Genomic DNA, 25,569 nt, shown 5'->3' with positions numbered 1-25,569 from the left:
ACTTCATTCAGTATGACAATCTCTAGGTCCATCCATGTTGCTGCAAATTGCATTATTTCATTCTTTTTATTGGCTGAGTAATAACACCTTTGTATATATGTACCACATGTTCTTTATCCATTCATCTGTCAGTGGACATTTAGGTTGCTTCCATGTCTTGGCTATTGTAAACAGTGCTGCAGTGAACATTGGGGTGCACGTATTCTTTTGGACCATGTTTTTCTCTGGATATATGCCCAGGAATGGGATTGCAGGATCATATGGTAGCTTTATTTTCAGTTTTTTAAGGAACCTCCATACTGTTCTCCACAGTGGCTATACCAATTTACATTCCCACCAACAGTGTAGGAGGGGTCCCTTCTCTACACGCCCTCTCCAGCATTTATTGTTTGTGGATTTTTTGATGATAGTCATTTTGACTGGTTTAAGGTGATATCTCATTGTAGTTTTTTTTTTAAGACTTTTTTTTTTTTATTTGGACCATTTAAAAATCTTTATTGAATTTGTTACAGTATTGCTTCTGTTTTATGTTTTGGTTTTTTTGGCTGCGAGGAGTGTGGAATCTTAGCTCCCCCACCAGGGATTGAACCTGTATACCTCCTGCATTGGACTGCCAGGGAAGTCCCCTCATTGTAGTTTTGATTTGCATTTCTCTAATAATTAGCGATGTTGAGCATCTTTTCATGTGCCTCTTGGCCTTCTGTATATCTTCTTTGGAGAAATGTCTGTTTAGGTCTTCTGTCCATTTTTTGATTGGGTTGTTTGTTTTTATGATATTAAGCCCTATGAGCTCTTTGTAAAGTTTGGAGACTAATCTCTTGTCGGTTGCATCATTTGTAAATATTTTCTCCCATTCTGTGGGTTGCCTTTTCATTTTGTTTGTGGTTTCCTTTGCTGTGCAAAAGCTTTTGAGTTTAATTAGGTCCCATTTGTTTTTGTTTTTATTTCAATTAGTCTGGGAGATGGATTGAGAAAGATATGACTGTGATTTATGTCAGGGAGTGTTCTGCCTATGTTTTCCTCTAAAAGTTTTATGGTGTTCAGTCTTATATTTAGGTCTTTAATCCATTTTGAGTTTATTTTCGTGTATGGTGTTAGAGTATTTTAATTTCATTTTTTTTTACATGTAGTTGTCCAGTTTTCCCAGCACCATTTATTGAAGAGACTGTCTTTCTTCCATCGTATAGTCTTGCCTCCTTTATTGTAGATTAATTGACCATAGGTGCATGGATTTATTTCTGGGCTTTCTATCCTGTTCCATTAATCTGTATGTCTGTTTTTGTGCCAGTACCATACTGTTTTGATAACTATAGCTTTGTAGTATAGTCTGAAGTCAGGGAGCCTGATTCCTCCAGCTCCATTTTTCTTTGTCAAGATTGCTTTGGCTATTTAGGGTCTTTTGTTTTTCCATACAAACTTTAAGATTTTTTGTTCTGGTTCTGTGAACAGTGCCGTTGGTACTTTGTTAGGGATTGCATTGAATCTGTAGATTGCCTTTGGTAGGATAGTCATTTTGACAATATTGATTCTATCCAAGAACATGGTATATCTCTCCATCTGTTGTGTTGTCTTCGATTTCTTTCATCAGTGTAGTATAGTTTTCAGAGTACAGGTGTTTTATCTCCTTAGGTAGGTTTATTCCTAGGTATTTTATTCTTTTTGCTGTGATGGTAAATGGGATTGTTTCTTTAATTTCTCTCTCTGATCTTTTGTTGTTAGTGTATAGAAATGCAACAGATTTCTGTGTATTAATTTTGTAACCTGCAACTTTACCGAATTCATGATTATGGGCTCTAGTAGTTTTCTGGTACAGTCTTCAGCATTTTCTATGTATAGTATCATGTCATCTGCAGACAGTGACAGTTTAACTTCTTCTTTTCCAGTTTGGATTCCTTTTATTTCTTTTTTTTTTTTCTTTGATTGCTGTAGCTAAGACTTCCAAAACTATGTTGAATAAAAGTGGTGAGAGTGGACATCCTTGTTTTGTTGAGTATGATGTTAACTGTACGTTTGTCATATATAGCCTTTATTATGTTGAGGTATGTTCCCTCTATGCCCACTCTCTGTAGAGTTTTTATCATAAATGGGTGTTGAATTTTGTCAAAAGCTTTTTCTCCATCTATTGAGATGATCACATGGTTTTTATTTCTCAGTTTGTTGATGTGGTGTATCACACTGATTGATTTGTGGATACTGAAAAATCCTTGCATCCCTGGGATAAATCCCCCTTGATTGTGGTGTATGATCCTTTTAATGTATCATTGGATTCAGATTTGCTAGTATTTTGTTGAGGATTTTTGCATCTATGTTCATCAGTGATATTGGCCTGTAATTTTCTTTTTTTGTGGCATCTTTGTCTGGTTTTGGTATAAGGGTCATCACCCTCATAGAATGAGTTTCAGAGTTTTCCTTCCTCTGCAGTTTTTTGGAACAGTTTCAGAAGTGTAGGTGTCACCTCTTCTCTAAATGTTTGATAGAATTTGTCTGTGAAGCCATCTGGTCCTGGATGTTTGTTTTTGGGTAGTTTTTAAGTCACAGTTTCAATTTCGGTGCTTGTGATTGGTCTGTTCATATTTTCTATTTCTTCCTGGTTCAGTCTTGGGAGATTGTACCTTTTGAAGAATTTGTCCATTTCTTCCACGTTGTCCATTTTACTGGCATATAGTTGCTTGTAGTAGTGTCTTATGATCCTTTGTATTTCTGTGGTATCAGTTGTAACTTCTCCAGTTTCATTTCAAATTTTATTGATTTGAGTCCTCTCCCTTTTTTTTCTTGACAAGTCTGGCTAAAGGTTTATCAGTTTTACCTTTTCAAAGAACCAGCTTTTAGTTTCATTGATCTTTGCTGTTGTCTCTGTTTCATTCATTTCTGCTCTGATCTTTATTTCTTTCCTTCTACTAACTTTAGCTTTTGTTTGTTCTTTCTCTAGTTGCTTTAGGTGTAAAGTTAGGTTGTTTGGGATTTTTCTTACTTCCTGAGGTAAGATTGTATTGCTGTAAACTTCTGTCTTAGAACTGCTTTTGCTGCATCCCATAGGTTTTGGATTGTTGTGCTTTTGTTTTCATTTATCTCTAGGTTTTGTTGTTACTTTGTTTTGTTTTGTTTTTGCCAAGCCGGGCGGCATGTGAGATCCTAGTTTCCTGACCAGGGATCCATCCATTGGTTGTTCAGTAGCATATTGTTTACCCTCCATGTGTTTGTGTTTTTTAGCTTTTTTCTTGTAGTTGATTTCTAATCTCATAGTGATGTGGTTGGAAAAGATGCTTGGTATGATTTCAGTTTTCTTAAATTTACCGAGGCTCATTTTGTGACCCAGCACATGGTCAGTTCTGGAGAATATTCCACGTGCCCTTGAGAAGAATGTGTATTCTGCTGCTTTTGCTTTTTGTTTTTTTTAATAAATTTATTTATTTTTGGCTGTGTTAGATCTTCGTTGCTGCACATGGGCTTTCTCTAGTTGTGGCGAGTGGGGGCTACTCTTTGTTGCGGTGCACAGGCTTCTCATTGAGGTGGCTTCTCTTTATTGCGGAGCACGGGCTCTAGGCGCGCGGGCTTTGTAGTTGTGGCTCGCGGGCTTAGTTGCTCCGCGGCCTGTGGGATCTTCCCGGACCAGGGCTTAAACCCATGTTCCCTGCATTGGCAGGTGATTCTCAACCACTGCACCACCAGGGAAGTCCCCTATTCTGCTGCTTTTGGATGGAATGCTCTCTAATTATCAATTAAGTCCATCTGATCTAATGTGTCTAATGTGTGTTTAAGGCCTGTGTTTCTTTGCTGATTTTCTGTCTGGATGATCTGTCCATTATGAAAATGGGGTGTTAAAAGTCCTCCACTATTATTGTGTTAGTGTCGATTTCTCCCTTTATGGCTGTTAGTATTTGCTTTATGTATTGAGGTGCACCTATGTTAGGTGCATATATATTTACAATTGTTATATCTTTTTCTTGGACTGATCCCTTGATCATTATGTAGTGTCCTTCTTTGTCTCTTAAAACAGTCTTTATTTTAAGGTCTATTTTGTCTGATACAAGTATTGCTACCCCAGCTTTCTTTTTTTTTTTTTTTTTTTTTTTTTTCTGTACACGGGCCTCTTACTGTTGTGGCCTCTCCCGTTGCGGAGCACAGGCTCTGGACGCAGAGGCTCAGCGGCCACGGCTCACGGGCCCAGCCGCTCCGCGGCATGTGGGATCTTCCCAGACCAGGGCACGAACCCGTGTCCCCTGCATCGGCAGGCGGACTCTCAACCACTGCGCCACCAGGGAAGCCCCCCAGCTTTCTTTTGATTTCCATTTGTGTGGAATACCTTTTTCCATCCCCTCACTTTCAGTCTGTATGTGTCCCTAGGTCTGAAGTGGGTCTCTTATAGACAGTATATACACAGGTCTTGTTTTTGTATCCATTCAGCAAGCCTGTGTCTTTTGGTTGGAGCATTTAATCCATTTACGTTTAAGGTAATTACCGGTATGTATGTTCCTATTGCCATTTTCTTAATTGTTTTGGCTTTGTTTTTCTAGGTGTTTTTTCTTCCCTTTCTCTTTTGTTTTCTTCTCTTGTGGTTTGATGACCATCTTTAGTGTTGTGTTTGGGTTGCTTTTTCTCTTTTGTGTTTGTACGTATTGTAGGTTTGGGGTTTGCTCTGCCCATAAGATTTTGATATAGGTGTCTATATATGTATAAGGTTGTTTTAAGTTACTGGTCTCTTTCTTGCCTAGAGAAGTTCCTTTAGGATTTTTTGGTAAGCTGGTCTGGTTTTGCTGAGTTCTAGCTTTTGCTTGTCTGTAAAGCTTTTGATTTCTCCATCAAATCTGAATGAGAGCCTTGCTGGGTAGAGTATTCTTGGTTGTAGGTTCTTCCCTATCATCACTTTAAATATATTGTGTGACTTTCTTCTGGCCTGCAGACTTTCTGCTGAGAAATCAGCTGATAACCTTATGGGAGTTCCCTTGTATTTGTCATTTTTCCCTTGTTGCTTTTAATATTTTTTCTTTGTGTTTAATTTTTGTCAGTTTGATTACTGTGTGTCTTGGCGTGTTCCTCCTTCAGTTTATTCTGCCTGGGACTCCCTGCGCTTCCTGGACTTGGGTGACTGTTTCCTTTCCCATGTTAGGGAAGTTTTCAGCTATTATCTCTTCAAATATTTTCTCAGGTCCTTTCTGTCTCTCTTCTCCTTTTGGGACCCCTATAATGCGAATGTTGGTGCGTTTAATGATGTCCCAGAGGTCTCTTAGACTGTTTTCATTTCTTTTCATTCTTTTTTATTTATTCTGTTCACACTGTGATTTCCACCATTCTGTCTTCCAGGTCAGTTATCCGTTCTTCTGCCTCACTTATTCTGCTTTTGATTCCTTTTAGTGTATTTTTCATTTCAGTTATTGTTCATCTGTTTGTTCTTTAGTTTTCTAGGTCTTTGTTAAACATTTCTTGCATCTTCTTGATCCTTGCCTCCATTCTTTTTCTGAGATCTTAGATCGTCTTCACTATCATTATTCTGAATTATTTTTCTGGTAGGTTGGCTATCTCCACTTCTCTTCGTTGTTCTTCTGGGATTTCATCTTTTTCCTTCATCTGGGACAAATTCCTCTGCCATCTCCTTTTGACTGACTGTGATTGCAGTTTCCATTCCGTAGGGTACAGTATTGTGGTTCCTGTTTCTGTTGGCTGCCCTCTGGTGGATGAGGCTGTCTAAGAGGCTGGCAGGCTTCCTGATGGGTGGGGATGTGTTCCCGTCCTGTTGGTTATTTGGCCTGAGGTGACCCAGCACTGAAGCCTACAGGATGTTTGGTGGGGCTGATGGCTGCCTCCGGGAGGGCTCGTGCCGATGGGTACTCCCCAGAACTGTTGCTGCCAGTGTCCTTGTCCCTGCAGTGAGCCACAGCCACCCCCTGCCTCTGCAGGTGACCCTCCAATACTAGCAGGAAGGTCTGGCCCAGTCTCTTATGGAGTCACTGCTTTTTTCCCCTTGGTCCTGGTGTGCATGAGATTTTGTGTGTGCCCTCCAGGAGTGGAGTTTCTCTCTTCCCCAGTTCTGTGGAAGTCCTGTGATCAAACCCCACTGGCCCTCAAAGCCAGATTCTCAGGGGACGACTCCTCCCGCTCCCAGACTCCCAGGCTGGGAAGCCTGTCATGGGGCTCAGAACTTTCACTCCTGTGGGAGAACTTCTGTGGTATGATTGTTTTCCAGTTGTGGGTCACCCACCAGTGGGTATGGGATTTGATTTTATCTCGATTGTGCCCCTCCTACTGTCTTGTGGCTTCTTCGTCTTTTGATGTAGGGTATCCTTTTTGGTAGGTTCCAGCATTTTTTAGTTGATGGTCATTCAGCAATTAGTTGTGATTTTGGTGTTTCCATAAGAAGGGGGTGATCTCACGTCCTTCTACTCCACCATCTTGAGCTAATCTCCAGAATCTATTCTTCTTTAGAATCTATTCTTTTCCACCTTTGGCTGTACTCTTATGCTAATTAAGTTCCCAGAGTTTACGGATGGACTGTCTCTGTTATCCAAACTCTGTGATCTAATTTGTTTGATTAGGGAGTTAATTCATCCAAAATCATTTGTTGTTGTCTTGGGCTTCACTTCTCGCTTAATGATATTTCTTCAGTTCACTCCACTTTGAAAATTGTTCTCACAGATGGATAAGAAAAGCAAGAAAAAAGGAATAATAATAGATTTACTTTCTTTTGTTAAACAGTATAATAATATCCCAAGCAGTAATTCTATTTCCTCCATCTCTGCACTTTTGCTTTAGGTTTTTTACAAGCCTTGGGTCATTCCAGATATCTTGCCACAATGTTTTAGGTGTCTATTACCATATTGAATTAGTTTTTACGTGTCATTTTGAAAATTTAGGCTTATCAGAGAATTTACTGTGTAGTCATACATACCTCTTTACTTCCTCATAAAGTTAGTCATATGACTTCTATTTTTTATTTATACTTCTTGTTCCTTCTTCCATTATAGTTTAATGTAGTTCTTTCAAGAACATAGGTTTTGGAATCAGATATAAATTTGAATTTTAGCTTTGCCTCTTCCTTCTTAAATTTATAACCCTCTCTGAACTAGTTGATTCATCATAAAAAGGAGGAAAAGAATAATTGCCTTATAAGATTTTGTTGGGATTTTATAAAGTTAATACTTTTAAGAAACTTAACATAGTGCCTGGCATTTAATAAGCTGTAAATAAATTGTAGATCTTATTGGAGTTTTCCTGTCTCTAAGGATTTTGAAATCAGCTTTCCTAAAGAGTAGGGCACTTGGCTATGGTCATTGTTCCTTACTTTGAATTATAGACTTCGAGATGCTGCTTCTCATCGTTACTACTCTTACTATTTCGATTTAGGTTCAGAAGAGTGATTCCTTTCTTTTAAACATCTTTATTGAGATAAAATTCACATATATAGTTCACCCATTTAAAGTGTACAGTTCAGTGATTTTTAGTATATGCACAGACTTATGCATCTGTCATCAGTATCTAATTCCAGAACATTTTCATCACCCCAGAAAGAAACCCCGTGACTATTAGTAGTCATTCTATATTCCTCCCTTCTTCCAGCCCTTGGAAATCTAATCTACTTCCTGTGTCTATGGATTTGCCTATCCTGAACATTACATATAAATGGAATTCATGCAATATGTGGCATTTTGTGTCTGGCTTCTTTCACTTAGCATAATGTTCTCAATGTTCAGGTATACTTCATTTCTCCTTATGGCCAAATAATATTCCATTCTATGGATATAGCACATTTTTCAAATTAATTGATCAGTTGATGAACAATTGGGTTGTTTCTACTTTGGGGCTAGTATGAATAATGCTGCTGTGAACATTTGTGTAGAAGTTTTTGTGTAGACATCTGTTTTCATTTATTTTGAGTATATACTTAGGAGTAATTCTGTTTTTAACCTTTCAAGGAACTGTACAGCAATTGGGAGATTGGGATTGACATATATACACTAACATGTATAAGGTAGATAACTAATATGAAACTACTGTATAAAATAAATAATTAAATTAAATTTTTTTAAAAAAAGGAGTTGGGAGGCTAGAAGGAGGAGCTCTCTCGCCCTACTACTAGTAGTCAGTTGCAGATCTAACAGGAGGAGACATACCTTGCATCTCCAACAGGAAGAAGGTTACTACTGTACTACCGCAGCAGAAGGAAGGAAGATTCTCCTTGCAATAACCTTGCCAATGGGAGACTGTCATTACTCAGCCAATAAAAAACCCCTACAACTTCCAATTTGCAGGACTCCAGTGGACTTTTTATTTGTAACAGCCTTCCCAACTCCACCTTCTCCTCTATAAGAGAAACATTCATCTTCTTTGTTCTCTGGACTTGCCTGTGGTTCACCATGGATTGTATGCCCCAAATTGCAATTCTTTGATATTCCCGAATAAACCAGTTTTACTGGTTTTTTTAAAAAAAGGAACTGTACAGCAAAGTGAATCAGCTATATATATACATATAGCCCCTCTTTTTCAGATTTCCTTCCAGGTTCGTTTTGTTATTGAGTTTTGAGACTTCTTTATGTAATCTGGATTTAGATTCTTTATTTAAATCCTTTATATGTTTTTTTTTTATTTTATTTTTGCCTGCGTTGGGTCTTTGCTGCATGCAAGCTTTCTCTAGTTGCAGTGAGCTGGGGCTGCTCTTCATTGTGGTGTGTGGGCTTTTCATTGCTGTGGCTTCTCTTGTTGCAGAGCATGGGCTCTAGGCGTGTGGGCTTCAGTAGCTGTGGCACACGGGCTCAGTAGCTGTGGCTCGCGGGCTCTAGAGCGCAGGCTCAGCAGTTGTGGTGCACGGGCTTAGTTGCTCTGCCACATGTGGGATCTTCGTGGACCAGGGCTTGAACCTGTGTCCCCTGCCTTGGCAGGTGGATTCTTAACCACTGTGCCACCAGGGAAGCCCCCAGTAGATGGTTTGCAAACATTTCTTCACAGCCTGTGGTTTCTCTTTTTGGGTTCATGATACTATCTTTTGAAGAGAAGTTTTTACTTTTGTTGAAGTCTAATTTATCTTTTTTCTTTTATGGATTGTGCGTTTGGTATTGTAGCTAAGAAATCTTTGCCTACTCAAGGTCACAAAGATTCTCTCCTATATTTCCTTCTAGAAGTTTTATAGCCTTGGGTTTTACATTTAGGTCCATGATTTTGAGTTACCTTTTCATGTGTGCTTGTTATTGGATTTTTAGTGTCATTGTATTGCCTCTAGTTAACTCAGCTCTCACCCCAAAAATTCATGAAATTTTAAAAATTAATACATGAACTTAATTTAGTTGGTAAGGTAAACTCTTAAGGTGAATTTTAAATTATGAGATGAATTTAATACAGATTCTTGCAAAGGATATATTCATAGCTTTTCATAGTTTATGTAATGCTGTAAAATTATCTTCATATTGCCAGTTTCATATATTAGTATTCACAAGTTATAACTGATAAAATGTTGTTAAAATATAAAGCCAGCATTTACTTTAAATTATAATTTGAATGAAAATATAAACATTTCTCTGTTGAGAAAATAGAATACGAAATCAGTTTAATATTTTGCAAGCATCAGTAATTAGCAATAAGAGGTTACTTCTTCCCTGTCAAGACCTTCCTTCCCACTGCTGTTCCTCTTTCTGGACCAGTTGCCAGCATATTTCATTCCTTCTCCAAGTCTTTGTGCAAATGGCACTCGCAGTGAGGCCTTCCCCTGGCCACACTGTTTAAAATGACAGTCCCTCTCCTTTCAGTAGTCCTGGTTGTACTTCCTGCTTTATTTTTCTCATAGCTCTTTTACTGTCCTCTGTATGAATTTTACTTATTTGTCTCCCCTGTCGGAATTTAAGGTCCCTGAGGGCAGTGTTTTGTTTACTGACGTATGTCTGTCACCTAAAATGGTGCCCTAGCATATAGTACGTGCTCAGTACATGTTGAGTTAGTGAATATTAAGTTATATATGTTTGTCACAGTGTTAATTATAAACCTCAGAGTTTCTAATAGGAACATATTAACACAAGAAAATATCTTACAATAAACTGTTTAAGATCATTTTTTTAAACATTTGCTATAGAAGCCTTTATTTTTATGATTATTGTTTTTTTATTATGTGCAGGGCTCAGTTTGGCAAAGACTTGGTGCAGACGTGACAGCAGTTGAGTTTTTGGGTCATGTTGGTGGAATTGGAATTGATATGGAGATATCTAAAAACTTTCAGCGCATCCTTCAAAAACAAGGATTTAAATTTAAATTGAATACCAAAGTTACTGGTGCTACTAGGAAGCCAGATGGAAAAATTGATGTTTCGTAAGTATGCTACATTTGTTTTTGTTATGATACCCTTCTGTGCGTTTCTTTAAGAAAAACATTCAGTTTTTAGAATCAGATTCTTCTATAACTTAATACCATTTTACTGTGTAGTATAACTCAGTATTGCTTATCAAGTCAGTCCACTGAAATTCACGATTGCATTGATAGAAAAATGTAGTCAGTGTTCTCATTTGTAATGTACTTTTTCATAGTATACATTCAGAAAACTTTAAACTCTCAACGTTCAGTAAAATTAATTCAGTATTTTTAGACAGATACATGGGGAAATCAGTAATATTACTGATTCAGTTGCTTACTGTGTGCTTGGCATTCTGTTTGTTTAACACTGAAATAACTTGCCTAAGGTCACATAGCTGGTGGGGGCAGAAGCAGTGCTTGAACTTGGATCTGTCGAACTCTAAGACTTAATGTTCTTAAACTGTGTTATACAGCCTGTTGTTGCGAGGTTCTGATGATCGACCTCTAGAGGATATGTACATTTTTCTTTGCCTGACCCTTATGTTTACTTATAATAAAATAAACTTACACTGTTAGAGGTGTCACTGATACTTGAAAATGTCTGGTCTTAAATTTCCAAGTCTATCAGCTATTCATGTAGATGCGTGTTTAACAGTTATACACTGTTCATTATCTAGTATTGAAGCTGCTTCTGGTGGTAAAGCTGAAGTTATCACTTGTGATGTACTCCTGGTTTGCATTGGCCGACGACCCTTTACTAAGAATTTGGGACTAGAGGAGCTTGGAATTGAGCTGGATCCTAGAGGTAGAATTCCAGTAAATACCAGATTCCAAACTAAAATTCCAAAGTAAGTTGGATACTTACTGCATTTTCAATAATTTTAAGCAACCACTATTTTGAAAATACGCTTTTGTCATGCTTAAAAAGTACCTTGGCTTTGGGGAAGAACAGTAAACTTATAACATGTAAAAGCAAAAGTAATTAATTGAATTTTTTCACTACCCAGAGATTAGAACCTGAACTCACAGATATTTGAAGAGCTGTATTTGATTTATTTTCTTGGTGACTTTATAACTAGAAACGTGTATTTTGTTACCCTGGTATAACTGTAGATGAGTGTCTGTGATTTCAGAAGTTGACTGTTTCTTTTGATCTCCGTGGCAGTATCTATGCAATCGGCGATGTGGTTGCTGGTCCAATGCTGGCTCACAAAGCAGAGGATGAAGGCATTATCTGTGTTGAAGGGATGGCTGGTGGCGCTGTGCACATTGACTACAATTGTGTACCATCGGTGATTTACACACACCCTGAAGTTGCTTGGGTTGGCAAATCAGAAGAGCAGTTGAAAGAAGAGGTAATTCAGAGTAGTTTTCCTCTAATGTGTGATTTGAGTTGACACCAGTGGTTGAGAATCCTTTCATTATTGCATTAATGCATTTTAATAACTATGTAGAACATTATAGGTAAGTTTGTATAATTTTTACTTTGTGAGTATCTTAAAGGAGATCATTTGGTTGCCTCTATTCAAAAACTAGTAATTCCAGAGCTCTTATATTTCGCTTTGAAATATATCCAGGTGGGCTGACATTTGTATTTGCTTGTGTTTGTACCCAAACTGTATTTCAGTAACAAGCCTTTTGGTCTTTCCTTCTATATGCTTTGTGAAGAATTGCCTTCTTGGGATTTATTTTCTGAAGAAATGGTAGACGCTTTCACCAAATGGGAATGAATTTTTTGATACCTATGTACGTTCTCATTTTCTGCTTCTCACAGGGTACTGAGTACAAAGTTGGGAAATTCCCATTTGCTGCTAACAGCAGAGCTAAGACAAACGCTGACACAGATGGCATGGTGAAGATACTTGGGCAGAAATCAACAGACAGAGTATTGGGAGCACATATTCTAGGACCAGTGAGTACTGTAAAACCAGAAATCCCACTAGGATTTCTGGAAAGCATTGTTATTTAGTAGATTAATTTAAAACCACCTGGTGTTTACATTCTGCGGTTATTATTTACTAGCCAAAGTTTGAATATGGCTTCTTCATGCATCGTTTCTAGCACTGACATTCTTGCCCATCATATCATCTGGATTCCATGCTGCAACTAAGTTTATCCCTTTGAAACATACACCAGGCCATTTGCCTGCTTAAAACTCTCTAGTGGTCCTTTCTGCTATAGACTTACATGAAAGGCTCTGCTGAATTTGGCCCTGGTTACTTTTCTGACCTCATCTCTTTCCACTCGTCCCCTTTGCTCATTAATTCCCTGTCTTATGGGCCTTCTCTCAATTTCTTCATAGGCTGAGCTTGTTCCCATTTTAAAGCCTTTGTTCTGGAATCCTCTGCCTTCATATCTTTGCATGACTGGCTTATTATTCAGGTCTTAGCTTAGATGTTACCTTCTAAGAGAAGCCTTTCCTGCCACTGCACATGAGGTATGCCCTCCCCTAGGTATCTGGTGCATCAGTAATGATACTAGAACATTTGAGTGCTTCCTCTGTAACAGTTTTTCCTAGATGCATGCATCAGCTTTAGTTTCCATGACCCTGTGAGGTAGGTGGTGGTGTTCCCATTTTTGAGGTGAATAAATGGGCCAAAGCACAGAGTCAGTGAGTGGTTAGGGCAGTAAGTGGTAGGAGTTGAATCCTGGCCATCTCGCTTCAGAGCCCAGGCTCTTAACTTCTGAACTGCTTTTTTTTCTGTTAAGGTTTTTCTGACTGGAGGTAATTAACTGTTCTAATCTCTCATATTAAAAGGTAGTTGTTTTTGCCATAGAAACAAAATTACTTCTTGGTTTGTTATTTTAAAGGGTGCTGGTGAAATGATAAATGAAGCTGCTCTTGCACTGGAATATGGAGCATCCTGTGAAGATATAGCTAGAGTCTGTCATGCACATCCGGTAACAATATACGCAATTAATGGCTATCTCAAGTTTCTTCTGATTCACAAATACTTGGTTTTTAATTCTAAATTTCTTCCCTTTGCAGACCTTATCAGAAGCTTTTAGAGAAGCAAACCTGGCTGCATCATTTGGGAAATCGATCAACTTTTAAATTAGAAGATTATATTTTTCTGCAATTTCCTGGGAGCTTTTGTAGAGGTAACATTTCTGAACAGGAAATGCTCACAGCTCCAAGAATTTCTAGGACTGAATTATGAAACTTTTGGAAGGTATTTAATAGGTTTGGACAGAATGGAATAATCTCATATCTATATTTTAAATAAATTTAATATTTTATTTCACTGCGTTAATACTGCAGAAAAAAGCTACTTATAGTAGCATCCTGGAAAATTTTCTTCAACCCATATTTTCATGCTGTTTATGAAAGGCTCAACCTCACTGAATGTATGCTAAGTAGCTTTTATCTCGGATACAGGATTTACTTACATGGATGGAGCTGGAGTATGGTATGTGAACAGCTGTGTTTGAAACAAGGTGATCAAGTTATTTTAAACTTGGTTTTCACATTGGAAACAGTCATTAGAATAAGTTAAACATGTATAAACTGAACTGATGTAAATAAAAAATGATGGTCTATCAGGTATTTTAATCCCCAAAGTCTTGGCCGTTAGAGGTAGAATTTGTGTTTAGATTTTTAAGGTTCTAGTGAGGTCTGCAGTCTGAAGTATAGTTATATAGTTGACCAATGTAAGGCAGTATATATACGAAATTCATATATTAAGTGGAGAAGCAATGTATTCCAGTGGGAAATTAAGATATGGAAATAAACATGTCTTAAATATTCATAGTGGTTATTCTGAGTGGATGTCAAGATGGTCCTAGATTTTTTATGACTACCTCTACCATACATTCTTGTTTATTACTCTTTATTATTGCTTTTATAGGCCTGGATAGATCTTTTTTCCCCACACTGTAGGACAGTATTAAGGTATTTAAAAGGTCATTATCCTTTTATCTGTTCTAGTGATACCTACTAAATGTTTAGCATTTATTTTTAGAGAAACAACATAAGGGAATCTTTAATCTCTTGTCTTTTCTGAAGTGGATTGCCAGTGTATCCTGGCTGGGTAAAATCGACTATTTCTTTAAAGAGTGCTATAAAATTATATTTATTGATAAATATTTAAAATGGCTGTTTCTTAAAACACTTAAATAACAAAGTGTTGAATACTAAATAGACTTTATTATAACTAAATTTAAGAATCATTTCAGATTCATTCATCGTATTTGATATAGCATAAATTTCTAAAGAAAGTAAATGAAGGAACTGAAATATGCAAACCAGATATTCACTTGATTGCAATTTAAAGGTTATATATCGTCTTAAGGAAAGTTTGGAGAATGTAATTTATGAGCAGAAAGCTGTATGGAATAAGAAATCAACAGTTGATCCATAGATAAAAGGAAAATGTTTTGTAGCCTTCAGGTTTTTGATTTATATGTAGGTCACATTTTCCTTTTACTTCACACGTCCAGTGCTCTTGAATTGTATTACGGTCATTATAAATGGATACATTGTAAAGACTGGATTCTGTTACATACCTCTGAAAAATTCTGAATTTTTTAGTGGGCAGTTAACTTGGTTAAACTCCAAACTCTTGTCTTTGTGCGTGTGTGTGTGTGTAGGGGGAGGGCGGGTGGACAGCTGAAATCTCTACGCAGTTGTTGTAGCTTTACCTGGGCTATCTGAAGTTTGTGCCATGCACATAAAGTTCACAGGTCAGCTAGAGATTGGACAAGGGATATGCAGAATTTATACCTCTTTTCTGGGGTTCCTCCCCTCATATTTCAGTTGCTCTTGGTTACCCCAAACTCTGTCCTCTGATTCCTTAACCAGTAAAACTTGGCTTCTCTTCAAGTTGCCACTTGGGACCTCCCCTCAGTGAAAAGCTATTAAAAATGGAAATCTCACGCAAGGCTGTTATTTGAGTGCAACGTGCACCCCCCTCTTCTGCCTACTTCTGGTTGTTGTCCAGTACCTTTACTTTTGAAAAATATATTTTATTCAGAGTTTTCAGTTGTTATCTGTAGGAGTGGTGGTCTGATATGTGCTATTTGCCATTATTGGTAATGAACTCTGCATCTTTTTAAAATCTGAAATCCCAATATTATGTGAAGTGCTAATTTATTTAAACCTCAAACATGTCCTCTACTCTAGGTACAAAGATTCTGATGAGGGAATAGTGAAATGTAATTTAATACAAAGTCCTAGCTATAGAGACACAAAAGAATAGTTAAGTGCAACTTTAAGGATTCTCTTTCACTGTGAGAATGGAAATATATGTGGTTGGGAATGAAGTCCTAGGTATAAGACAAATTTTTAATGTTCGCTTATTGTTATTAAGTTCTGAGTATTCCTTGGCTTGTGAAGGATGGGGCTATTAGTTGTCCAATTCATTGAGCTGATTGAAATTACTAATTTTAAAGTGTGACTTTTAGTTGTTTAGCTGAAAAGCAATGAGGGGTAGTGAAGGTTTCTACCTCTGCTTAATTGTAAGTAAAATACTTATAATCAAGGGGGAAAAAAAAGACTTAGTTGCCCTGGTAGATGAGGAGGTACAACCACCTTGCTAGTTATTAGAACTCCTATCTAAATAAAAGTGACAACTGTGTGGAACCAGAGGGAAGTTGCCTTATTATTGAGATTACAGCCATTAACGTAACTCTTGTTCAGGCCCAGCTTCAAATGCAGCTGTGTTGTATGTGTGGGTTGTTGTTATGTGGTACAAGTAGCCTTTTCTCTAAGAAGAATGTGTGCAAAAACCACTTAAGACCTGGCCTGTTTCCAGCCAACTCAGCTATAAAGTCGACAAAGGCTTGGCAGTTGTATTCCAGCTATTTTCTTTATCCTGTGGAGTAACAGTTATCTGATTGTGAAATCAAATAAAATTCAATGTAAAATCTGAGAAATTATAGCATCCTTCTGTACTTTAAGTAGCACTGCTCACTGTGCACAAGCAGTAATATCCCCAAACTTTGGCTTAACTTAATTTAAACGTTCCCCTCAGCAGCCCTAGCTAGCCCTGTTTTATGTGGCAATACTCGTATTTTTTTAAATTTTATTGGAATATAGTTGATACAGTGTTGTTAATTTCTTCTGTACAGCAAAGTGACTGAGTTCTACATATATATATATTCCTTTTTTATACTCTTTTCCATTATGGTTTGTCACAGAATATTGAATATGTTCCCTGTGCTATACAGTATGACCTTGTTAATCCATTCTGTATATAATAGTTTGCCTCTGCTAATCTCAGACTTCCATTCTTTCCCTCCCATACGCCCCCTCCCCCTTGTAGTTGTAAAGGCAACTACAAGTCTGTTCTCCTTATCTGTGAGTCTGTTTATGTTTCGGCCATAGGTTCGTTTGTGTCATATTTTAGATTCCACGTGTAAGTGGTATCATATGGTACTTGTCTTTCTGATTTATTTCAGTTAGTATGATAATCTTTAGGTCCATCCATGTTGCTACAAATGGCATTATTTCGTTATTATTTATGGCTGAGTAGTATTCCATTGTACATATGTACCACATCTTTATCCATTCATCTGTCAATGGATGTTTAGGTTGCTTCCATGTCTTGGCTATTATGAATAGTGCTGCTGTGAACATTGAGGTGCATGTATCTTTTCAAATTATAGTTTTGTCTGGGTATATACCCAGGAGTGGGATTGCTGGATCACACGGTAATTCTATTTTTAGTTGTTTGAGGAACCTCCATACCGTTTTCCATAGTGGCTGCACCAGCTTACACTCCCACCAACAGTGTAAGAGGGTTCCCCTTTCTCCACAGTCTATCCAGAATTTGTTATTTATAAACTTTTTAATGATGGCCATTCTGACTGGTGTGAGGTGGTACCTCATTGTACTTTTGAGTTGCGTTTCTCTAATAATTAGTGATGTTGAGCATCTTTTCATTTGCCCATTGGCTATCTGTATGTCTTCTTTGGAGAAATGTCTATTTAGGTCTTCCCATTTTTCGATTGGGTTGTTTTTTGTCATTGAGTTGTATGAGCTGTTTGTATATTTTGGAAATTAAGCCCTTTTCAGTCACATGGTTTGCAAGTATTTTCTCCTGTTCTGTAGCTTGTCTTTTCGTTTTGTTTATGGTTTCCTTTGCTGTGCAAAAGCTTGTAAGTTTGATTGGGTCCATTTGTTTATTTTTGTTTTTATTTGTATTGGCTTGGGAGACTGACCTAAGAAAACATTGGTACGATTTATGTCAGAGAACGTTTTGCCTCTGATCTCTTCTAGGAGTTTTATGGCATCTTATGTTTAAGTCCTTAAGCTATTTTGAGTTTATTTTTGTGCATAGTGTGAGGGCGTGTTCTAACTTCATTGATTTATATGCAGCTGTCCAGCTTTTTTCTTCAGGATTGCTTTGGCAATTCTGGGCCTTTTATGGTTCCACATAAATTTTAGGAGTATTTGTTCTAGGATCACACTAAATCTGTAGATTGCTTTGGGTAGTATTGCCATTTCAACAATATTCTTACACTCCAAGAGCATGGGATATCTTTCCATTTCTTTGAATCATCTTTAATTTCCTTTATTAATGTTTTGTAGTTCTCAGCATATGTCTTTTCACTTCCTTGGTGAGGTTTATTCCTAGGTGGGGGGGGGGGGGGGTTTATGATTTTAAAAGGATAGTTTGTTTACATTCCTTTTCTGATATTTCATTGTTAGTGTAAAGAAATACAACTGATTTCTATATGTTAATCTTGTATCTGCCTACTTTACTGAATTCATTTATCAGTTCTAGTAGTTTTTGTGTGAAGTCTTTAGGGTTTTCTATTGGGTTGGCCAAAACGTTCGTTTGGGTTTTTCTGTAAGATCTTACGGAAAACCTGAACAAATGTTTTGGCCAACCCAATATATATAGTATCATGTCACCTGCATATAAAACAATTTTACCTCTTCCCTACCAATTTGGATACCTTTTATTTTTTTCTTGTCCGACTGATGTGGCTAGGATTTCAATACTATGTTGAAGAAAATTGGTGAGAGTGGGCATCCTTGTCTTGTTCCAGATTTCAGTCGGAAACCTTTCAGCTTTTCACAGTTGAGTATTATATTGGCTGTGGGTTTGTCATCAGTAGCTTTTATTATGTTGAGATATGTTCCCTCTGTGCCCAGTTTTATAAGGGTTTTTTAATCATGAATGGATGTTGAATTTTATGAAGTGCTTTTTCTGAACCTATTGAATGATCATGTGGTTTTTGACCTTTCTTTTGTTGATGTGGTGTCACACTGATTGATTTGCATATGTTTAACCATCCTTGTGACCCTGTGATGAATCCAACTTGGTTGTGTTGTATGACCTTTTTGTGTTGTTGGATTTGGTTTGCTAATATTTGGTTGAGGATTTTGATGTCATAATCAAAGATACTGGCCTGTAAGTTTATTTTTTGGTAGTTTCTTTGGTTTTGGTATCAGGGTGATGGTGGCTTCATAGAAAGTCTTTAAGAGTGTTCCTTCCTCTTCAGTCTTTTTGGAAGTGTTTGAGAAGGATCAGTATAAGTTCTTCTTTGTATGTTTGGTAGAATTTCCCAGTGAAGCCATCTGCTCCTGGACTTTTGTTTGTAGGGAGGTTTTTTTTTTTTTAAATTACAGATTCTACTTCGTTTCCAGTGATTGGTCTTTTTTTTTGGTGTATGTTGACTTACAGTGTTGTTAGTTTCTGCTGTACAGCAAAGTGAATCAGTTACACATATATCCACTCTATTTTAGATTCTTTTCCCATATAGGTCATTACTCCCATATAGGTCATTACAGAGTATTAGGTAGAGTTCCCTGTGCTATACAGTAGGTCCTTATTAGTTATCTATCTCATATATAGTAATGTGTATATGTCAATCCCAGTCTCCCAATTTATCCTCCCCCCATCCCCCCTAGTAACCATAAATTTGTTTTTTATATCTGTGACTCTGTTTTTGTTTTGTAGGTAAGTTCATTTGTACCTTTTCTTTTAGATTCCCCATATAAGTGATATCATATGATATTTTTCTCTAACTTACTTCCCCTCAGTATGACAATCTCTAGGGCCATCCATGTTGCTGCAGATATCATTATTTCATTTTTTATGGCTGAGTAATATTCCATTGTATGTATGTACCACATCTTCTTTATCCATTCCTCTGTCAGTGGGCATTTAGGTTGCTTCCATGCTCTGCAGTGAACACTGGGGTGCATGTATCTTTTCTAAGTATGGTTTTGTCCTCTATTCCTTCTTGATTCAGTTTTGGTGGGCTGTTTCTAGAAGTTGTCCATTTCTCTAGGTTGTCAAATTTGTTGGCATATGATTGTTCATAGTATTCTCTTATGGTTTTTTGTGGTATCAGTTGTGATTTCTCCTCTTTCATTCCTTATTATTTCTTGTGTCTTTTCTTCTTGGTGAGCCTGGCCAGAGGTTTGTCAATTTTGTTTAATTACCCTTTCCAAGAACCTGCTCTTGGTTTTATTGATTGTTTTTCTTTTAATCTCTATTTCCTTCCTGGTCTTTATTATCTCCTTCCTTCTGCTGACTTTGGTTGTTCTTCTCTTCCTAATTGTTCTAGGTGGTGGGTTAGGTTGAGTTTTGTTTCTTAGAAAGGCCTGGGTTGCTATGAACTTCCCTGTAAGAACTGCCTTTGGTGCATCCCATAGATTTTGTATGGTTGTTTTCTCATTGTCATTTGCCATGAGGTATTTTTCAATTTCTTCTTTGATTTTATTGTTGACCCATTGGTTTGTCAGTAGCAAGGTGCTTAATCTCCCTGTAATTTTTTTTTCTGTGGTTGATTTCGAGTTTCATGCCATTGTGGTCAGAAAAGATACTTGAAATAATTTCTATACTCTTAAATTTGTTGAGGCTTGTTTTGTGCCCTAGTACGTGGTCAATCATAGAGAATGTTCCATGTGCACTTGAATGTGTAGTTTGCTTTTTGGGGGGATGTAATGTCCTGAAGATATCAATTAAGTCTAACTGTTCTCTTGTTAGGTGGCAATACTTTAAAGTCACAATGCCCTAAAAGTTGCTTTTGTTGTTCTCTTGCCTAGAGCAAGGAATACTTAGAGGAGTTTTTGGAGCAACTGAGCAGTCGGAAATGGTGAACGTAGCTCAGGCTACTGCCTTCCTCTTTAATCTCCACCTGGGAATCCAACTGGGAGGTGATTTTAGGGGTGGATTTGTAGAGGATATTGACCCAAACAGATGACTGATATTTGTTTATAGACATAAGAAAAATTAGCATCTCTATGAAGGCAATCAGCTTGCTTTTAAATCCATCTTTACAGTGAAAATAAATTCTTTGTTAAAGGGATTCATGAATGCTTAAATCAGGAAAAGTAACAATGAGTTTAAGAATTATTCCGAATATATATTTATATAAAAGCACTGTACTTTATTTAGCTCCATACAAAAAATGTGATTAAAAACATTAAGAGTCAGTTTTTACCATGTAGTGATTTTGCTTTGGTCACACACCGTAGCCATCTTTCACTTATAGCTCCTCCTCCTCTGTTACAAGCAGGTGCTGTAAACAGCCACTTTCTGGCTTATATCTTTTAGGAGTGAACGGACTTCTCCTTCCAGTCTTGCTAATTCTTGAGCTTTGTCTTCTAGATATTTTTGATTGTCCTCATATTTTCTTTCTAAATCTGTGGGAGATGAAAAGGTCTGAGCAGTTACACTACTGTGATGATCTCAAAATCAAATACTGATCCTTTTTGCCTATAAGGCTCTATTTAAGTACCTAAGACAGAATGAATAGATGTTTACCATTTAAATAAACTAAAAAATCATGAGTCTTAAGTGAAAGAAAAAAAATCTGTACCTTTCAGGAGTTGCAGCTTGCTGTTTGCTTGAGCCAAAAGTGTTTTTGCTTCGTTTTGTAGCAGTTCAGCTTTCCTTCTGGCATCAGCTGACTCTTCAGTTTTTTGGGCAATTATATTTTCCACTTTCTTGTACTTTTCATCAAGTTCACCGTCCAGAGTCTGCAGTTCCACATTTCAGCACAAAGAGGTAATAGCATCAGCAGTTATATTTAAGACTGGTAAACGGTGGCAAGCTTGGATGAGATTAACTTGCATGGCAAGCAGTCTGAATTAAAGGCCATGACCAAGGGTACTCAGGCTTCAAGCTCCCCAGTAGTAAATAACTGAAAACATTAACTTCAAACAGTGGAATTAGATACAACGTTTGACATGAGTTTTTTAAATGAAAGATCTTAAAGACATGTTGTGGTAGGTCTTTGCAGATTAGTACTTTTCTATGGAGATGTCGTAGGAGAATGCATGGAGGGAGAGTTTGAGAAATAGGGTTTCTCAGAGGTAGGTTTGCCGAGATCCAAATTTAGAGATCAAAAGAAGCCAAAAAAGAAAAGGTAAGACCATCTTGATTGTGACTAATTTAGGGTTGATAGAGACTTGCTATCAGGAAAATCAGAGGGAAAAGGCAGATTTAAAAAGGAAGGGAGGGCAAGATTGTAGCACAAGTGGGGTTAATGGGGGTTTGCAAAGATGGTTGTGAGGAATTTCATGTCAAGGGGTTTTCTTATTTCTAGTGAAATTTAATATTGATGCAAAGTGTTCTATAAGAAGACTACTTGGGAGATTTACGCTCTCAGACCTGTAGGAAACCTAGACCAGAATGAAAAAAGACAGATGGGGCAGTAAACTTACTGTTCTCTTCCCCAAACCACAGGTGTAGGGAAGTCACCTGTATGTAATGCCTAAAAGCTAGTCGCTTCTAGGAAAATCTCGACTTCATGTCAGTTTATAGCACCCTACTATTCGTTTCAACACTGCTCTGAAAAGTTTCTTTAAATATTTGCTTACAGAAATTTAGAAATTAAATGTGTCTCAATGATTACTTGGCTTGTAGTGAGAAATTTAAGCTTGAGACTTTCCTCTGCAAAATATAGTAGCGTCCACTGAGAAGCAAGAGGTGGTTAATTCCCGATGAGCACAGAAGAGGTGAGATAAGGGTGCTCTACTAGCTGTCGTCTGTTAGGAACTCTTTAAGCAGTTTCTACGCTGCTTTGAAAGATTTCTCAAAGGGCCAGGTAATTTACTGTTTGCCATAAAGGTCTTCCTAACTGAAATACAAGCTCAATAATAACCCTTATCCAAGTTTGGATGTGAGGGCCTACACGTGTATGGATATATTTATATCCACTCCCATTCTTTTCCATCTGTGTCTCTGAAGACTGCTCTTTCAAAACAGGTCACTTGGAGGAGACTAGTTGCTCCTTTATCCACATAGCTGTGAAGTTCCAAAGATTTACTTACCTTCTTAACATCTTCTGCACTTTGTTTCACAGTATATACTACTTTTTCAATATATTCTGCCTCCCCAGAGTTCTGGGCAGCTTTCCGCTTAAGTTCTTCCACGTTTCTCTCTAGCTCGCTGAGGCGCTGGGAGGCATTGAACAAGGTTTCCTCGGAAGCTGCTGTTTCAGACTCGATCTAAAAGCGTCATCATTCAGCAAGCCATTAATTCAAGAAGTGATAGCAAGTGCTATGACTACAGTGTAGAGGAAGATTTAAAAAGCTGCTATGACATTGCTCTAGAACAAAAGAAATTTCAAGAAAGCTTATATAAAGTGCCCAAGTTTAAAATAGTCTCTGTTCTTTCACTACTTCTGCTGGTCTAGGCTGAAGTTTTTGTAAAATTTTTCGTTACTGAACCACCTCCAGGCAGCTTGATGTGTTGAGAAAGCACTTTAAGAACTTGCCTAGTGTTCACAAAGCAGCGGATGTGAGTAGAGGGATATCCACACAACTTTCTGAAGTATTATGGGTGGAAAAATTGTAACTTCCAGTCAATTTTAATTTTTTTCTATCAACTGTAAATGTTAAACTCTAGTAGCATAGTACTTCAGAAACGACGTGGAAATCAGGAATGTTAAAACTCTGAAAAGTTACTATAGGATTGTGAGATGGCATAGGTCTGGGAATGTTATAACTGGAAGCTAGAAGTGCTCAAAATTATTTAGGGAAAAAGTATCTTATCTGTGCAACTGGTGAGGGTCCACGTTGGCTCTCATTTCAAAGTAATTAGTAACCGTTGTTTTTAAAGCTAGCCAAAGTAAGCCTGAACCATAACAGAAGAACCAGTTTCACTGAGCACCTAATTTTTCTGAAAAATGATCTTCAAGGCTGGGTCTATTCCACAGAATTACTCTGAATAACAATGTCGTAACTAATGGGTCAGTATATGCATATTAGTTAACTTAGAAAACAATTCTTAGGGACTATTCTTACAAGATAACCCTTACAGTTTTAAGTAGGCGAATAGTTTGTGACAAGCTTTCGTTAGTGTGGTTTAGGTAAAGGCTCTATTTTTTTTTTTTACTGTTAACCTGAAACACTTCTGCCCACCATTATTAACTTGCAACAACAAGCCAGGTATCGCACCTCCAGTTTGATTAATAGTTTCCATTTTGCTTTTCAAAACAGTCATTTTTTTAAAAAGTCACTTGTTAACATGTTAACAACACACTGACAAATTTGAAAATCCTACAGGTAGAAAAAAACAGTAATTGAAAGGGTTAGAATGTAGTCTGGTGGGAAAACATAATTTTTCTAAACTTGAACACGTAGCCTGAAGAAAGGGCCTTAAATTGCTCATAATGTAAGAAAGTGGCTTGGGAACGGTCCGGCTTCATTCTACTGAGAGTAATGGAATACGGGAAGATGGGCTTTTATCACCTACTGGTAGGGAAAAGCAGGCTGAAAAGGCATTTCCCAAGATTTTAAACATTAGGCGTCGTTGGCTTGAGAAGGGGGATAGCAGCAAGTAATAAGAGCATCTAACTTCAAAGTGTATTCTGAGAACATAAGGAGGAGTTAAACGAGTCATCCGTTTTCTTTACCCAGTTTCATAAAAAATGAACTTTCCTAAGATTGGAAGGAAAAATTTGCCTCTAGAACTGATTTTTGAAAAGTGAAAGAATAAAACAGAATTAGTTTGCATTACTTTTAAGAGAGAAGTGTTTAGAATAAAGCACTAAATCCATGTGAAAAGTTCTTAGTGTCTCTAGGGTATTTTGCTTATAGATTTCCCATGCATTCTGAACAAAACAGATTGTTTAGCTGTAAGAGCTCTATTAGGTTCCTCTAAAACTGGGTGTTAGAAGCAGACATTTTGTGAATGATCACCTCATAAATCTTGAGGCACCGGTCTTACATGCAGTTGCTTTTGGGCTGCAAAACCTTGCTCTGTTCGTCCTCTCTCTCCAGCCAGAGATGGTCTAAAACTGGATAAGAGTAAGAGTGTGTGCTTCATACTAAATAAAATCTGTGTGATTCCTTGAAGGAACAGGAAACTCTTTTTATCTTTCTTAGGCTTTCTGTGGGGATGAAAATGAGAGGGGGTTTAATGTTTCTCTTTAGAGTCCTTTTTCTTCCTTGAAAATGACACTTTAGCACCTTGTGCGATGGGAGTAGTTTAGATTTACTGAAAGGACTCCTTTAGTGTTCAATTGTAAGAATTTTCATAGATAACTGTCAAATGCGCTTCTTTTCTGATAAGAGTATATGCGCCTGTATTTTCTCCCACACTTGTAATAATGATTGCAATGTCTTACTGAAGTTAGCAGGTTCTGGGTTCCTTGGATGTCTTCATCTGCTTGTTTAATTGCCTTCTCTGCTGCAATCTGGGCCTTTTCTGCTTCTTCCAGAGCTTCCTTTACCATGTCTGCAGTGACTTTAACATCTGTTGCACTGTTGCTGAGTAAAAGAATGAGACAATGTATTATATGTGAACATGAAAAAAGTACTTCCTCGCAGAAGAGAGCATTTCTTTTAAAGAAAAGCCTTCCTGAAATGACCCTGAGAGACTCACGTGGAGAAATACTTTATTCAATGCTAGATACACAAAGCCCCCCCTCAATGCCATAATACTGTCTTCAGATACCTGGCTCTTTGAGCTTCTTCTAACAACATCTCAGCTCTGGCAATGTCAGCAGCACTCTGCTGTAGAATAACCTCTACTTGAGAAAGGCTTTCAACTCGTTCACGAATATCTTCTGTCAAGTTCTGTAACTGCTGTGGGGTGCTAGGCATTTCCATTTTCAGTACTTCATTAGCAACTGCTTCAATGCTGTCCAGGTCAGCACTATCCTCTGTTAAAAGCAAAGATATTCCCGTGAGGAGGTGAAAACCATACATGGTTCACTCATTCAACCACTTACTGGTCATCTACTATGTGATCAGCATGGTGGGGTTACACCAAGACAAAGGTACTTCCTATTTAAGAGTTTTTAATCTAGGTTGGGGAGATGAGTGAGACCTATACACAGGAACAGCATTGCAGACAGTGCGTACTACTGGAGTTGGTTGTAGGCTGGGGTCAT

General features: G+C 37.5%; 2 protein-coding genes across 5 annotated transcripts in view; one reads left to right on the top strand and one right to left on the bottom strand.

Annotated features, from left to right (window-relative positions):
• Positions 1-25,569, top strand: part of DLD (dihydrolipoamide dehydrogenase) — a 49,839-nt gene that overhangs the window by 17,520 nt on the left and 6,750 nt on the right. The window contains exons 9-14 of one of the 4 annotated variants that reach the window (XM_082846906.1): positions 10,094-10,284; positions 10,944-11,114; positions 11,432-11,621; positions 12,041-12,178; positions 13,078-13,167; positions 13,256-13,368. In XM_082846906.1, coding sequence (XP_082703032.1) covers positions 10,094-10,284; positions 10,944-11,114; positions 11,432-11,621; positions 12,041-12,178; positions 13,078-13,167; positions 13,256-13,321 — 846 coding nt within the window. In that variant the 3' untranslated portion in view covers positions 13,322-13,368. Of the gene's footprint in view, positions 1-10,093; positions 10,285-10,943; positions 11,115-11,431; positions 11,622-12,040; positions 12,179-13,077; positions 16,555-25,569 lie in introns of those variants that run through there. The other 3 variants (XM_082846905.1, XR_014326467.1, XM_082846904.1) reach the window with 3 other exon arrangements.
• The window catches only part of LAMB1 (laminin subunit beta 1), a 73,736-nt gene continuing 68,755 nt past the window's right edge, over positions 20,589-25,569 (bottom strand). The window contains exons 30-34 of the mRNA XM_082846877.1: positions 25,131-25,338; positions 24,802-24,943; positions 22,502-22,678; positions 21,046-21,205; positions 20,589-20,869 (exon numbers count right to left, since the gene is read on the bottom strand). Coding sequence (XP_082703003.1) covers positions 20,733-20,869; positions 21,046-21,205; positions 22,502-22,678; positions 24,802-24,943; positions 25,131-25,338 — 824 coding nt within the window. The 3' untranslated portion in view covers positions 20,589-20,732. The remainder of the gene's footprint in view (positions 20,870-21,045; positions 21,206-22,501; positions 22,679-24,801; positions 24,944-25,130; positions 25,339-25,569) is intronic.

This window comes from Leucopleurus acutus (genome assembly GCF_964270905.1).
Source record: "Leucopleurus acutus genome assembly, chromosome: 9".
Lineage (NCBI taxonomy): Eukaryota > Metazoa > Chordata > Mammalia > Artiodactyla > Delphinidae > Leucopleurus > Leucopleurus acutus.
The sequence above is the reverse complement of the archived record's forward strand: the minus strand, read 5'-3'. Positions and strand labels throughout refer to the sequence as shown.